We start from the raw sequence: 16,004 nt of genomic DNA on the forward strand, positions 1-16,004 counted from the left end.
CTCAGCAATGCGCTGTGGGTCTGTCACCGGGTCGCCCCCATCCGCCTCAATAAGGGACACCCATCTCTGAGGATCCTCCCGCCGCTCCAACCAAGCTAGCATCTTGCCCGTGTCCTCACCCAAATCATAGACCCTGTGACAGGTCACAGTATATTTTGCTTTGACCCTTTCTGTCGCTAGTTGTCGGTAGCCTAGTCGCTTGATACTCAGAGAGTGAGCAAGCTGCTCGTCATCTCGGAGTGCCACCTCGGTCTCCAATTCCCGGATTTCCTGCTCTAGGGATTCTAATCTAGCAGTCTTTTCGTTTTTGTGAGAGAAAGCGCCTGTCCCTTGATGACCGCCCCAAAAGCCCCCCATAAAGTGCCCGGGGATTGGACAGAATGAGAGTTCTCCTTGAAAAAATAATCCACCCCCTCAAGCAGCGCATTCTTAACCTGTGGAATCTTCAGGCACCAGGGGTTGATAGAGAGGGTGTGATGGTGTTGTGTCTGGGGTAGAGTCAGCTGGGTAAAAACTGGGGAATGGTCAGAGATACCCCGCGCCAGGGAGCTGGTATCAGTGAAGTAGGAGAGGCCGTTGAAGTGTGTGAAAAGATGGTCAAGCCTAGACTGCCAGCCGTGTGCTCCGGAGTAGAAGGTAAAGGATTGCTCCAAGGGGTGAGAGTGGCGCCAGAGGTCTACCAGTCCAAAAGCTTGGAGAATGTCCCCGAGGAGGGAGGTGGCATGTGGGTCCAGGCGAAGGGGACGGCGGTCGACCCGGCCATCCATGACAAGATTAAAGTCTCCGCCCAGCACCAAGAGACCCGCCGGGAGACCCAACAGGAGAGTACCCAAGTCTAAGAGTGTGGCGGCCTTAAGTGCCAGGGGGGACCTAAACCGAGAGGACGGTTAGGGAGACCCCCTCCCAAGTTCCCGCAATCGCCGAGTATCTACCCTGGTCATCAACCCAAGTGTTGTGCGGGATAAAAGGGCATTGTTTACGGATAAGGACACCGGTCCCTCTGGAGCCAGATGTGAAACCCACATTTGCCACCAATTATACCCCCAGCTATCCAGTGCCTTGCAGGTGTTCCCAATGAGGTGCGTCTCTTGTAAGACAGCAACGTCAATCGCTTGCCTCTTAAGGTATTGGAGTACTACCCCTGCTTAAGTTTGTGCCCCAGACCGTTGACATTCCATGTTAGTAGGCGGAGTGCCCTAGGTGATTTGTTATCTGTCATGGGGTTTGAGGGGGAGGTGGGGTACTATCAGCCCCCATTGCAGGTGTATGCGATAAAATTTGATGCCCTGAGGCGGCGAGTCCTGCCTGCCTGTGAGTGGATAGTGTGTTTCTCGCCAGTACCAAAGCACATGAACAACAACAAAACAAGTAAAACAATTCCCCCCTTCCCAGGACATTCCAGTCCACCCACCCTGCCTCCCTGCACAGCGAGCAATGAACCTCCCGCCTCCCCCAACTTGCAGAGCGCCTATCGCCCACCCGTAAAATGATGAGGAACGTGATCTAACCCGTGTGGTTGTATTTTAGTTTAGCTACATACTTCTTTGTGTAGTGCATACTGTATCAGGCTTGAGTGGCTGAATGAGTATTGCACTGCAAATGAATATTTTTATGTTGGCTTGGCAGTATGAAATGTGATACTTTGGATGTGCAGCAGTCGGGTGATGGGTGAATAGGTCAGTCTCATAGGCTGGGTCAAGTGGTCCCTTGGTAGATGTGTTTGCAGGTGACTTCTTTCTGGCAATGCCTGCATATATAGAAGGGCTGCTTCCTCCTTTCCAGCTCCCCACCCACCTCCCTCCTTGTTGCCCCTCGGCTTCTCAAACACAATACTGTTTTTTTTTTTTTTTGCTTTTTTTATTGTACGGAGAACATTTAATTTTTCATAAATAACAAAAAGTTCCAGAAACAAAAAAATGCCATCGTTTTTCGATGCCGTCCAATCCCGGTGGAAGGCAGTAGAGTAGAGACTGGGCCATGTCCATCAGTGGTCTTGGGCAATGGGACACCACAGCAAGCTTGCATCTCATCCAGGGGAGGCGGCTCGGCACCGCGGGCGCCATCTTGGTTGTTGCTTTGGCACTGATGTTGGTGGTGCGGGGGTGGGAGGGAGGGGTGTGTAGCTGCCTGAGATGGAGCGGGGCTCCCGGTAAACTCCTTGGAGATGGTAAAGGGTCGGGAGCAGAAGGTGGTCGTAGTGAGTAGGGGGGCAACCTCCTTAGAAGCACTTCCTGTGGACGATGGAGGGGCCTGCCTCATCGTATTCCTGCTTGCTGATCCACATCTGCTGGAAGGTGGACAGGGAGGCCAAGATGGAGCCACCGATCCAGACGGAGTACTTACGCTCTGGGGGAGCAATGATCTAGAGAGAGAAGAGGAGAAATGGGGGACATGTTACACGAGCCAGGTCGAGGCAAGACAAAGGTAGGGAGAATTCAACACCCTGCCCCCAAACAAAAGTGGGCATCCCCACCCGGAAACTGGATTTTGGAAAGTTTGGACAAGCCTGGCTTTTCTTGAACTTTCAATGGACCAGTCTTATATGGAAGCACTAGTCCCAGACATGACCTCTTCAAATGAACCCCTGCAAAATGGCTCCATGTATCAGTGACCTGAACCTCCTGTATACTGATAATCTGATATATATATACTGTATTGTCCTTAAGGCCTGTGACAGCCCAGAAGAATATCTTGGAAGCTGAAATTATGTCTAATTTACTCTTAAAGCGGTCCAAATAATGATTTTAAATTCTTGTCAATTTTTTTTTTCATATGGTCATAAAATGTTATTGGTTGAGCTGTATCGTGGTTACTCATTATAAAGTTTGAATATGCAATAAATGGAAATAAATAGATTTTAATACACCTACCCATCTGAAATGGTGGCAACCAATTTTGGGATGTGGCCACTAACCAATTTCTGTCTCTGCCTACCTGGGTCTGACATGACCTGGATAAGTTCCCTAAAACTTCCTGAGATTGTCGGCCTATCCACCACTGGTAACCCAGGCAAGGATGGGAGAGGGCCTGTAATACTGATGACCACCTTAAAATCTACAGGCTAAGCTCTGATGGGAGACAAGTCCTTTTTGGTCTGAGTGGGAGTGTAGAGCTCTGCTTACCTTAATCTTCATGGTGCTGGGGGCCAGGGCAGTGATTTCCTTCTGCATCCTGTCAGCAATACCAGGGTACATGGTGGTACCACCGGACAGTACGTTGTTGGCATACAGGTCCTTGCGGATGTCAATGTCGCACTTCATGATGGAGTTGTAGGTGGTCTCATGGATGCCGGCAGATTCCATTCCTGGAGGGAAGGAGAGTGTACATGTCAGGAGGGTGGGTCAAGCGTGTACACACACACACACACATGGCTCCAAGTCATGGGTCAGGCTGTGGGCTCTAGGCTGGACTCAGCCAGGACGGTGAATGACTGTGAGGGAGTATGTCCAACTTTACAGAGGAACTATACGTGTGGGGGCATGGGTAACCCAAGCAGCAGGCTAGGCTGCACCTTACTAGATAGAACCCTGGGGAGAGGTGGCCGGGCATGGAAGGCACTTCTGTGTGAGCTAATGTGAAAGTGCACCTCTATATTTTGAAACGGGGTGAAGGTTGCTGCCCCTCTTATGTGGGACACAGAGCGTGCCTTCCGGAGAGATTCTAGTCATGACCAGAGTTCAGGAAGCTCCCTGTGTAAAGGTGGGCTCATGGGGAGATGAGGGGCATGCTGGGAGTTAAGGACTAGTAAACCAGTGATGAGGAGGGGGAATCAGGCTTCTCTATGGAGACTGGTGAGAGAGGGACAGACAACGCCGCAGTTGAGGTCTGATGTCATCAAAGGGGGCTCTGGTTCAAAACTTCACCTTATATGGATTTACCAAGGAAGGCGTGTGTGGGGGGAGTAAGAGCGCCCCCTGGTGTATGCTCACTTATGATGGAAGGCTGCAGAGAGGGTCTGGTGGCAGGGGAGGTGTGTGTGGGTGGGGGGATAGTAAGAGCGCCCTCTGGTGTATGCTCACTTATGATGGAAGGCTGCGAGAGGGTCTGGTGGCAGGGGAGGTGTGTGTGGGTGGGGGGATAGTAAGAGCGCCCTCTGGTGTATGCTCACTTATGATGGAAGGCTGGAAGAGGGTCTGGTGGTATCATGGGAGGTGTGTGTGGGGGGAGGGCGTTGCGGTAAGGGCGCCCCTTGGTGTACACTTACCGATGAAGGAAGGCTGGAAGAGGGTCTGGTGGTATCATGGGAGGTGTGTGTGGGGGGGGGGGGGGTAAGAGCGCCCCCTGGTGTATGCTTACTAATGAAGGAAGCCTGGGAGAGTGTCTGGTGGCAGGGGAGGTGTGTGTGGGTGGGGGGATTGTAAGAGCGCCACCTGGTGTATGCTTACTTATGAAGGAAGGATGTGAGAGGTCTTTGGCATGGGTGGAGGGTGTGTGTGTGTGGGGGTGGAGTAAGAGCGCCCCCTGGTGTATGCTTTCTAAAGGAGTACAGCTGGGAGAGGTCTGGTGACATCATAAGCTGAAGGGCGTTGTGGTAAGGGCGCCCCCTGGTGTACACTCACTAATGAAGGAAGGCTGTGAGAGGGTCTGGTGGTATCATGGGAGGTGTGTGTGGGGGGGGGGGGGTAAGAGCGCCCCCTGGTGTATGCTTACTAATGAAGGAAGCCTGGGAGAGGGTCTGGTGGCAGGGGAGGTGTGTGTGGGTGGGGGGATTGTAAGAGCGCCACCTGGTGTATGCTTACTTATGAAGGAAGGATGTGAGAGGTCTTTGGCATGGGTGGAGGGTGTGTGTGTGTGGGGGTGGAGTAAGAGCGCCCCCTGGTGTATGCTTTCTAAAGGAGTACGGCTGGGAGAGGTCTGGTGACATCATAAGCTGAAGGGCGTTGTGGTAAGGGCTCCCCCTGGTGTACACTCACTAATGAAGGAAGGCTGTGAGAGGGTCTGGTGGCACCATGGGAGGTGTGTGTGGGGGGGAGGGCGTTGCGGTAAGGGCGCCCCTTGGTGTACACTTACCGATGAAGGAAGGCTGGAAGAGGGTCTGGTGGCACCATGGGAGGTGTGTGTGAGGGGAGCGGTAAGGGCTCCCCCTGGTGTACACTCACTAATGAAGGAAGGCTGTGAGAGGGTCTGGTGGCACCATGGGAGGTGTGTGTGAGGGGAGCGGTAAGGGCTCCCCCTGGTGTACACTCACTAATGAAGGAAGGCTGTGAGAGGGTCTGGTGGCACCATGGGAGGTGTGTGTGGGGGGGGGGGAGTAAGAGCGCCCCCTGGTGTATGCTTACTAATGAAGGAAGTCTGGGAGAGGGTCTGGTGGCATGGGTGGAGGGTGTGTGTGGGGGGCTGAAGTAAGAGCGCCCCCTGGTGTACACTCACCAATGAAGGAAGGCTGGAAGAGGGTCTCGGGGCAGCGGAAACGCTCGTTGCCGATGGTGATGACCTGGCCGTCGGGCAGCTCGTAGCTCTTCTCCAGGGAGGAGGAGGAGGCAGCGGTCGCCATCTCATTCTCGAAGTCCAGAGCCACGTAGCACAGCTTTTCCTTGATGTCACGCACGATCTCACGCTCGGCTGAGGGAGAGGAGTTGGATAGTTGGTTCGTGTACTCAGTCTCGGTGGCACCTTCCTCCCTCGCCTAGTCCGCTCATTCTCTCTCACCCTTTTAACACCCCCATCTCGAAATCTCCACCTTGCCTTCCCTTGCCTCAAGCATAGCCTTTTGCAGTTCCTCGTCCTGACGTCTACTTCCTCCTCCTGCTCTGCCAGAAAATGTCAATGCTCTGCGCCTACACCTGTCCGCTCAGCTCTGTCCTTCAGTGTATGCACTCGTGTAGTCCTCTGTTACCTGTCCCTCTGAGCCCCCAGGGGTTCTCTCGGTCAACCCTCCATCCCGCAGAAGGTGCAGAACTCTCGCAGACCTCAATTGCTCTGAAAGTGCAGAGCTCTCTCTGTTCCCCAGGGGTTCGCCCTGTGACTTAGCCCCCCCCCCCCATCTCTTTGTAAGTACAGAGCTCCCTCTGTTAGACACTCATCCCTCTGAAAATGTTTAGTTCCTCTGTCCCCCGAGATTCACCATCTTCGTCTCTCATCCCCCTGAGGGGGCAGAGCTCCCTCTGGCCCCTTGTTATCCCTCCCTACCTCTGAAGGTATCTTCCCTCTGTCAGACCCCGTCCCTCTGAAAGTGAGTTATCTCTGCCCCCTGGGGCTCAGCCTCTCAGTCCTTCACGCCCCTGAAGGTGCAAAGCTCCCTCTGCCCCCCCCCCCGTACCTCCAAGAGCTCTCCATCCCTCTGTAGATACAGCGTTCCCTCAGTCATCCCTCTGAACGTGCGGAGTTCTCTCTGCCCCCTGGGGCTCACCCTCTCAGTCCCCCATCCTCCTAAAGATGCAAAGCCATCTCTGGCCCAATCATCCCTCTGTAGGTACCGAGCTCCCTCTGTCAGTCCTCCCTCCCACCGACGTCCCTCTGAAGCCCCAGATGTCCTCACCTGTGGTCACGAAGGAGTAGCCACGCTCTGTCAGGATCTTCATCAGGTAGTCAGTCAGGTCCCGGCCGGCCAGATCCAGACGCATGATGGCGTGGGGGAGGGCGTAACCTTCATAGATGGGCACGTTGTGGGTGACGCCATCACCGGAGTCCAGAACGATACCTGAGGGGAGGAGCACAGCGCTTCGGTTATCACGTGACCTCTTGAAGTCAACTGTAATCACAGGGCAGTTGAGGGCCCAGTGGACCATCACCAGCATCTCTGGGTGTAGGGGGGCAGTGGGGGGGGGGGCGCAGCCAGCTACCAAAAGACCTTCCAGGGACTTAGTGGCTACCACAGGGCAGGCGACAACCAGAATACCTCAGAATAGCAATGCCAACTGCTCATAGGAGCCAGCGGCCACCACAACACCTGCAAGGTGTTCAAAATAGCACAGGACTGAGTGGGCAGCACAAGACCTCTCAGGGACAAAGCAGTCCATTCGGGACCGCGAGAGCCCTGGGGCCAACACAGGACATCTCGGGGCTAGCATGCCATCGTGTAATGGCAGAGGGCCCAATGAGCCATCACAACACCTCACAGGACCAGACAGCTATCACAAGACCGCAAAGTGTAAGGGGCCTTTACAATATTTCTCCGGGGCTACAGGGTCAATAAAGGGCAGCAAGGAGACCTAGCAGCCATAGCAAGACATTGGGGGGGCACTGTTGCTACCGTGGGGATAAACAGTTGCTAAGGGATCTCAGTGAGTCAGCCTAGACAACTTGGGTACCACAAAATGACAGTGGTCTAGGACCATCACAAGAACTCCGATGCCTAGGAAGCCATCACAGGACAGCAGAGAGCCCAGGAGGTCATCAAAACACACCACACGGCCAAGCAGCCATCACAATACCGTGCAGGCCTGATGGACATCACACGACCTCACATGGGCCAGGCTGTCAGTCTAGGGCAGAGGAGAGCCCAGACAGCAGTCACAAGACTTCTCTGGGCCAGACGGACATTACAAATCTGCGGCCATATTAAGACCTTCCAAGGAGCTTGCAGGGTCAACAGTGCAATGGTAGCCTCCGTTCGGGAGAAGGAAAGGGTTACTTGCTATGGGCCCCTGGATACTGCAGGGACCTGGGGGGCGAGAAGGGGAGGGGGCAGCGCTCTTACCGGTGGTACGGCCGGAGGCGTACAGAGACAGCACAGCCTGGATGGCCACATACATGGCGGGGACGTTGAAGGTCTCAAACATGATCTGGGTCATCTTCTCACGATTGGCCTTGGGGTTCAGGGGGGCCTCTGTGAGCAGGGTGGGGTGCTCCTCGGGGGCCACGCGCAGCTCGTTGTAGAAGGTGTGGTGCCAGATCTTCTCCATGTCGTCCCAGTTGGTGATGATACCGTGCTCGATGGGGTACTTCAGGGTCAGGATACCCCTCTTGCTCTGAGCCTCGTCCCCAACGTATGAGTCCTTCTGACCCATACCCACCATGACACCCTGCAGGGGGAAACAAGGGGGCTCGGTTAACCCGTGACCCAGAGAGCGGCCCTGACCATGGTTAGCTGTAGTAAAGGGCGGGGGTGGGAGATGATTGTCTGCCCTAGGCACTGTGTGTGTGTGTGTGTGTGTGGGGGGGGGGGGGGTGATCCTCGGATGTATTAGGGAGGATTAATGTGCCCTATTGGGGTAATGGGTCGTCTTCACGGGGTGCTCGAATGTGCAGCTAGGGTAGTGATGGACTAAGGCGTCCTGTCCATATATGAGAGTGATTGGATTGGTCACATCGGGATGCAAGTGGGGGAACTGACCGTTTCCTTTTTTCTGGGGTGCTATAAGGTGGGACATTTATGGGGTGTCTGATGACTGTAAGAAGGACTCTACAAATTTGGGAGAAACGGGCAAGAGGCTTAGGAGTACGAGGGGCAGCAATGGGGTGACGTCTCTCTGCCATTCTTGCATGTGATGTGGTGAGGGGCTTCAAAGGGGGCATGGTGTGCCGGGCTCAGCTCAGATGGAGTTATTTTTAAAAGTGCCATGCGGGATGAGCGGCTGGCAAATTAACGAGGGAGCTAAAAATGTTTCCAGGAGGGCAGGTGGGTTAGTGGAGGGGGGGGGTGTAGGCAGTGGGGGCGTCGAATTAAGCTGGTAAATGATCTGGCCGCGCCTGTCGCAGGCCGGGGGTCTGGGAGGAATGTGCTTAGGTTAGCAATTCTTCTAAGTACTTGACAGCTGCACCGGGGACAGCTGGGTGAGGGTGGGGTAGGGCGGGGGGGGGGGGGGCACCGCCTCGGGTGGATCCACAAGGACATGTGCGGTCGTCACGCCCCCTCACAGCAGGTGGGAACCGGAGGGGCACTTACCTGGTGGCGGGGGCGACCCACGATGGAGGGGAAGACGGCGCGGGGAGCGTCATCTCCGGCGAAGCCGGCCTTCACCAGGCCTGAGCCGTTGTCGCACACGAGGGCGGTGACTTCTTCATCGTCGCACATGGTGGTGGTTTTGTGGTGTCTGTGGAGGGAGGAAGAAGGATGAGAAGGCAACACGAGACCCCGATTCCTGGCTCCTGCCCTAAAAGCAGTACTGGACTATGTTCTTTTAGCAGTACTCCCAACCCTGGCCAGCAGGTGTCACTGTAACATCAGTGCTTGTCACCCCCTCTGTAGCTGAGTGTTATTCAGCTGCGCTCCCAGTCCTTCTGCCCAGCAGACTATCCATGACAGTTCCCTACCCACATTTCCCTAGGAGGTGTTATTCCCGCAGTACTCCCAGCTCTGGCCAGCAGGAGTCACTGTCACTGTAACATCACTCCCTCCATAGCTGAGTGTGTTATTTCAGCAGGACTCCCAGTCCTGCTGCCCAGCAGGAGACCACCCATTACAGAATGTCCTCATTCTACTTTCCCTAGGAGGTGTTATTTCAGAATCACTCTCATCCCCAGCCAGCAGGTGTCACTGTAAGAGCAATACTGGGCTCGCACGACCATCTCCCTTCAAGGTAATTGTTACTACAGTCTACACCACCAGCCCTGGCCTGTAGGGTGCGCTCTATCAGCAATGGTTGCCCATCCCTAACTTCGTATATAAGCAATGACTTCAGCAGCGCTCCCTTCCCCGGCCAGCAGTAGTAAGCATATGAGCAATACCCGACCCAACCCCCCAAAGAGCTGTTTCTTCAATGGCTCTCCCAGCGTTCTCTGCAGTCGTGGTTGTAAGAGCATGTACTCCTCCACCCACATCCACAGACCTCCTCACAGACCATATGCACACGCGTCAGCCTGGGGTTAAGCTATAGAATAACAAATACCCTCATTTAAAATACTTGATGCTCTAACATCTCTCTCAGCTCCCAAATCCCTTCTCAATGAACAGCAAGACAGCGTAGTGCCCAAGATCAAAAGGTGCCACTGCAGCTCCAGGGCACAGATCCTTTAATCTTTCTCTTTAACCCTGTGCATCTCATTCCTGCTCCCAGGTCGCAAATTGCCCCATGTCAGGTCTGAGTAGCTCGCCCAGACCATTTGCATTCTGGTACTTGCAGTCCTGCAATTATAACGATCAGAATAAAACTCCAAATACCAGAAGTAAAAACAAAACTTGGTAACCACTCACACTTCCTATCAAGGAAAAATATATTATTCTTGGATCGATTCCACGAGCCCCTCTTTTTCCTGCCTCATATTTGTTTTTTTCTCTTTTCTTTAGTTTGCCCTCGTTTCTTTTCGTTTGCTGTCTCATTCTGCCTTCCCTTTCAAGTCATTTTTGGTTGATTTCTTTTTGTTTCACTGCTCCCTTGTTTCTTTATCTCATTTTCTCCTAGAGTCTGGTGTTAGTTCTACCCTCATGTCGCCAACTGCTTCTTCTCCAATATATTCTCCTTTTGCATTCCTTCTTAATATTTCTGTCCTCTCTGTTTCATCGTTACTCCATCTCTCGTATTCTCATCTTACTTTCTCTTTTTTTCCTCCCCCACCCAACTCTCTCCGTTACTTTTCTCTCTTGTTCACCCTTCTCCTTTGACTGCTTCCTTCTCTCTCCCGGCATTGCCCCTTGGCGCTGTGAAAGCTACCCACCGTCCCCCGGGCTATGCCCCTGCTTCTGTTCTCCCGCGGTCTATGCCCTCCTCTTCTCGACCCCTCCGCGTCTGGCTGTCTGTTTTTGCCCCGCCTCTCTCTGCCTCTTCAGATAATATCGCTATGAATAGTGCTGATATCTCTGAATGTCTGAAGCCTCTGCGCGCTACAGGGACTCTCAAAAGCGCAGTAGCCGTTCATGCACCAGTGAGAGTCTGGAATTTAATCTCCCCCGAGAGTCCCTTAAACAGGTCCAAGCCCCTCCGGGTCTCAGATATCGGGCGCCCCTTTGGCTAAGTTAAGAACACCATGGAAGCCGCCTGTTTCCCAGCACAGGGGCCGGACCAGGAAGAGATGCCCCTCTCTGACAGGAGGCCGTGCAGGGCGGAGGGGGTGCTCCAAAGGGCCACCCTTCGGCTGAGCGACGGCGCCAATTACTCGTCCTAATCCTTCATTCTAACCCCCTGTCCCGAATGGGGACAGCCGCCGGGCAGGATCCGGGTCTGTCAGTGGGCCTTATTTCGAGTCCTGGGTGCCAGCGCCACATGACCAGGGTTCCATGGCCTGTCAACCCCAAGGGTGCCAAGCCGTTCCCGGTGCGAGCACCGGCGAGGCTGAGATCCGCAGAGGTAGTCCATGGAGTGCAAAGGTAGCTTAGGCACCATGTGTGATCCTGGGCACCCGACCCGTCCCGGATGAGCCATCGGCGTGGTCCAGAGGGCTCGTCCCCTGGCGCAGTCGAGCCCCGGACTCAAGGGCTCGCCTTGGCGTGCTACATTTTCCTCCACACTCCCTCACTAGACTCTGTCGGGTCTTGGTACGGTCCCTTACCGGCTCTTGGAGCAGCGATGAGGCCCGGAGGGATGGCTTGGCGACGGCTACGGATGGCTCTTCTGGGCTCGCTCCGGGGTATATATACCAGCTGCCCTCCTCGCTCGCACACCCCCCGCCGGCACACTCCATATTTGGAAAGGGTCCAAGGCACCTGTGCCAGGCCCATTCATGGCCAGCTGACCGGCCCCAGCCCCGTCCCGGCCGGAGGGCCACCCCAGGGCGTCTCGGCCCTTGTAAGGACAAGCCGGCGACAGCTTGGGGGCAACCATGGGAAGCCATTCCTTCGCCATATATAGCGCTCAGGGAGGCACCTGCTTCGCACCAGCACCGTCTATACGTTCGCCTCACCCTAAAGGACTATTCTGGGTGCAGCCTTTCTAAGAAAAGTGGCAAATTCGGCCCAGAACGGACTTGGGGGGCTGTGTGGGGGAACCTCAACCAGCTCTACTGAGGGGCACAGTCAAGTTATATGAACCCAGGCCCCTATCACCTCAGAGTAGGTCTGTAGTAAACGCATTATGCAACCTCCCGGGAGCTGGTTATGGATACCTATATATTGCATGGGAACAGGACATATATTTCCATCCAAGAGCAGCTCTGTAAGTAATGAAAACTGAGAACAGAATGATGTTACCCCTCGAGCGCAAGATGCACGTCAGATATTACACACCACAGGTCTCTCTCCCACACAGGTATGGCGTCTAGTACAGGCGCGGCCTTCATTCTAGTCACACTCACAAAAGGAAACCATAGACACAGCCACCGTGGGGTTGTTTATTTATGTGTTTGTGGTCTTTTCTAGCGTGAACTCCGCTGGACTAGGCTTCAGAGCGCTGGGCAGTGCAGGTGTGAACCGTGCAAAAGTCAGCCAGGCGTTGACTGTGGTAGGAGGGCAGACGAAATGTGGCATATTTACACACATGGTCTCAAATGTACAGGGGTTAAGAAGAATGTAGCACAGTGGATGGAACACAGAAAACAGGAGAGAGAGAGAGAGAGAAAGAGAGAGAGAGGAAGAAAGAGAAAGAGAGGGAAAGAGAGAGCGATAGAGAGGGAGAGAAAGAGAGACAGAGAGATAGAAAGAAAGAGAAAGAGAGAGGGGGAGAAAGAGAGACAGAGTGATAGAAAGAGAGAGAGAGACAGAGAGAGAGTCAGAGAGAGGGAGAGAAAGAGAGACAGAGTGATAGAAAGAGAGAGAGAGAGACAGAGAGAGAGACAGAGAAAAAAGAGAGAGAGAGTAAGAAAGAGAAAGAGAGAGAGATAGAGAGGGAGGGAAAGAGAGACAGAGAGATAGAAAGAAAGAGAAAGAGAGAGGGAGAGAAAGAGAGACAGAGTGAGAGAGAGAGAGAGAGAGAGCGACAGAGAGACAGAGAGAGAGAGAGAGAGAGAGAGAGAGAGAGAGAGAGAGAGAGAGAGAGAGAGACAGAGAGAGAGAGAGACAGAGAGAGAGAGATGTCTCCAACAAAGAACCCAAGGCGCAGCTATGCTAAAATTCGGCACCATCGCTTCGGCCTTGCAAAGCCAGAACAAAAATTAGATTCATTTAATATAAGGCAACAGAAATAGCACTTGACAGCGGGAGGAGACTAGAGTCAGGGGTTGAAGAGAAAGGGACAGCTGATCCTTTGAAGTTGCCCCCTCCATCTTTTGGGTGCTCCCCCCACATGGCAGTGACATACACAGTGCTGATTCGAAGCATTAACACCTAACTCTTTACTCAGTTGCATGACAGCCTGTCCTCGTGCCTGTCCCTAGTGCAGACAGAAGCCTGTGCTCATTTGTTAATTGTTATGAGTGTCTGCAGGGGGCGCACACACATTGTATCAGAAGTGCAAGGGCGATGCACTCTCTCTACTGTGATGGCGGCAGGCGTGGGGTGGTATGGATGGAATGCCAATAGTCCTTGGCTGTATTTCATTTTTGGGTTGGTCAGGGTAGTGGGGAATCCGAGTTGCTTCTTTTGTTTTGAGGATGGGTGGAAGAGGAGAGAAAATAGCCGCACCCTTGCTTGTGTTTTTGTGCCTTTGACCAGGGGACGTAGGGGCAGTGCATACAATGTTCTGCACGTCATGCTATTTTATTGTATTGTAATTGCATTTATATAGCGCTTACTACCCCTGATGAGGCGTTGAAGCGCTTTTTCGGCGAGTAGCACCCTACTCTGGAACCCAAAAAGGATTAGTGGTGGATTAGTATAGCGAAATATGAAAGTAATTTAAGTGGTGGATATGTTAGTCAGTTATTTGGATTGAGAAAGATAGTGGAGGGATAGAAGAGGGAAAAAGGTTTGCATTTATATAGCACTTGCTACCCTGATGGGAAATGAAGGGCTTTTTTGGCGAGTAGCACACTACTCCGGAACCCATAAAGGATTAGTGGTGAATTAGTATAGTGAAATATGAAAATAATTTGAGTGGTAGATATGTTAGTCAGTTATTTGGATTAAGAATGATAGTGGAGGGATAGAGAAGGGAAAAAGGTTTGCATTTATATAGCGCTTGCTACTCCGATGGGGTGTTGAAGTGCTTTTTCGGCAAGTAGCACGCTACTCTGGAACCCATACAGTGTCAGTGGTGAATTAGTATAGTGAAATATGAAAGTAATTTGTGTGGTGGATATGTTAGTCAGGTATTTGGATTGAGAAGAATAGCGAAGGGGTAGAAGAAGTAAAAAGGTTTGCATTTATGTAGCGCTTGCTACCCCTGATGAGGTGTTGAAGCGCTTTTTCGGCAACTAGCACACTACTCCGGAACCCATAAAGGATTAGTGGTGAATTAGTATAGTGAAATATGAAAGTAATTTGAGTGGTGGACATGTTAATCTGTTATTTGGATTGAAAAGGATCGTGGAGGGATGGAAGGGGGAAGGATTTAGAATATATATTTTTTTTTGGGGGGGGGGAGCAATTGGCTAGCATACAAGGGTATCCACTGTAGCTTTAGCAGGACTGTGGTTCCTATTGGCTTCGAGTCAGGTTTCTATTGTTTGGTATGAGTGAGTGAGCCCTTTCTGTCCTTTCTATCCCTCCCTAAGAGTGAATGTGAGTATATACTTGATCCTGATTCTCATCTGTTTCTTTTTAGGAGGGACTGTCCTGATTTTTATGGCGTTCTGTCATAATATCGAAGTTCATTGACCTGCACTTCTATGGAATCCACAATCTGGGTTACCAACAGGGCACCAGGGCGAGTAGATGTGGAGTTAAGACTAGTAAACGTATACTTCCCCATATATACTTACCTTGGTGATAGTTTGGTAGGCCATATTATGGAGTCGATATACCTGCAGGCCTATATTTTTCATTTAGATATTGAAGCATGCAATAATTTTGTGATGCACCATTTGTGTGCATTTTCCTTAGTTGGCAAACTGAATTCTAAATGCATTTTAACTGGAAGTTATTACAGCAGCGGCCCTCCTTTCACCTATCCGATGCCTGGAGACAGGCTTTCCGATTGGAGTGTGAGCAGTGGATTGCAGTGCAGGTGAAATGCGCACACGGGCGTCTTTCTTAGCGAAAATGAAAAAAAAGCCATTTTCATACTCCCAAGATGAAATGCGGGATATCCAGGTTGAGTTGCAATAGCTGTAACTATGCTTCAAAGTTCAGAGATACTCACTTTCTCAACCGTACAATGAATATATATATATATATATATATATATATATATATATATATATATATATATATATATATATATATATATATATATATATATATATATATATATATATATATATATATATATATATATATATATATATATATATATATATATATATATATATATATATATATATATATATATATAGGTGCATTAACCAACCAGGCTTTCTTAGTAAGATTGAAACTTGTAATGTGAAGGTTGCATCAGATCTCTGCATCCCTGTGCTAACATGTTAGTACTGGAACCTGTTGCCCGAAGATTGTATATATATCTCTTAATGTGCTCAACTCAGTGCACTCCCTAAACTGCATATTTTTGTCTCTTTCAGCACTCCATGGTACCCTGGGGCTGACGACCCCTGCTTACTTTTCTGTGCAGATCATTATATTCACATTTGGACACATAGATTAATGCAAACACTTTGCGTAGCACATTTATAGTAAATAGCTTGAGCCAATTAATAATGGCATTATTGCCCAACTTTCTATGTCGACCTGGGAAGGATGAAAGGATAAGCTCAGCTATTCAGGATTCAAACCAGTGCAATGAAAGTTGTGCATATCTCTGTGGCAGATGCATTTAAAAGCTCAGCAATCTTTCTAGAAAAGGGGCATGCACCGATTTCTCACTAAAATGCATTGAGAACCATCGACGAGTTATGTAAGAGGGAAAACTCCGTGGTCCTAGTATACTTTTCAATTCAAAACAGAGAAACATTGTGAGAATTGTTTGGGAGTTTCAAAACTGTGATAATGGTGCATGGTTCAGATTGGATGTGCATTGTGAGAGCCCAGGATGGATACACCGGACCTGAGATATCGGTGCATGCTTTAGAGAAGGCTAGAGGTGCATTGTGAGAGCTCTGTGGATACACCGGTCCTGAGGAATCGGATAGAGGTACATTGTGAGAGCTCTGTGGATACACCGGTCCTGAGATATCGGTGCACGCTTCAGAGAAGGATAGAG

General features: G+C 51.4%; 1 protein-coding gene across 1 annotated transcript; it reads right to left on the reverse strand.

Annotated features, from left to right (window-relative positions):
* Window positions 1-1,835: 1,835 nt before the first annotated feature.
* On the reverse strand, window positions 1,836-11,422 carry LOC146798702 (actin, alpha cardiac muscle 1-like). The gene is made up of 7 exons (XM_085626018.1): window positions 11,368-11,422; window positions 8,828-8,975; window positions 7,640-7,964; window positions 6,479-6,640; window positions 5,371-5,562; window positions 3,123-3,304; window positions 1,836-2,362 (listed from the first exon to the last, which is right to left on the reverse strand). Exons 2-7 carry the CDS (start codon window positions 8,954-8,956, stop codon window positions 2,219-2,221), a joined length of 1,134 nt encoding a protein of 377 aa, XP_085482144.1. The 5' UTR covers window positions 8,957-8,975; window positions 11,368-11,422; the 3' UTR covers window positions 1,836-2,218.
* Window positions 11,423-16,004: the final 4,582 nt, after the last annotated feature.

Source organism: Triturus cristatus, chromosome 9 (assembly GCF_964204655.1).
Source record: "Triturus cristatus chromosome 9, aTriCri1.1, whole genome shotgun sequence".
In the NCBI taxonomy this organism is placed as follows: domain Eukaryota; kingdom Metazoa; phylum Chordata; class Amphibia; order Caudata; family Salamandridae; genus Triturus; species Triturus cristatus.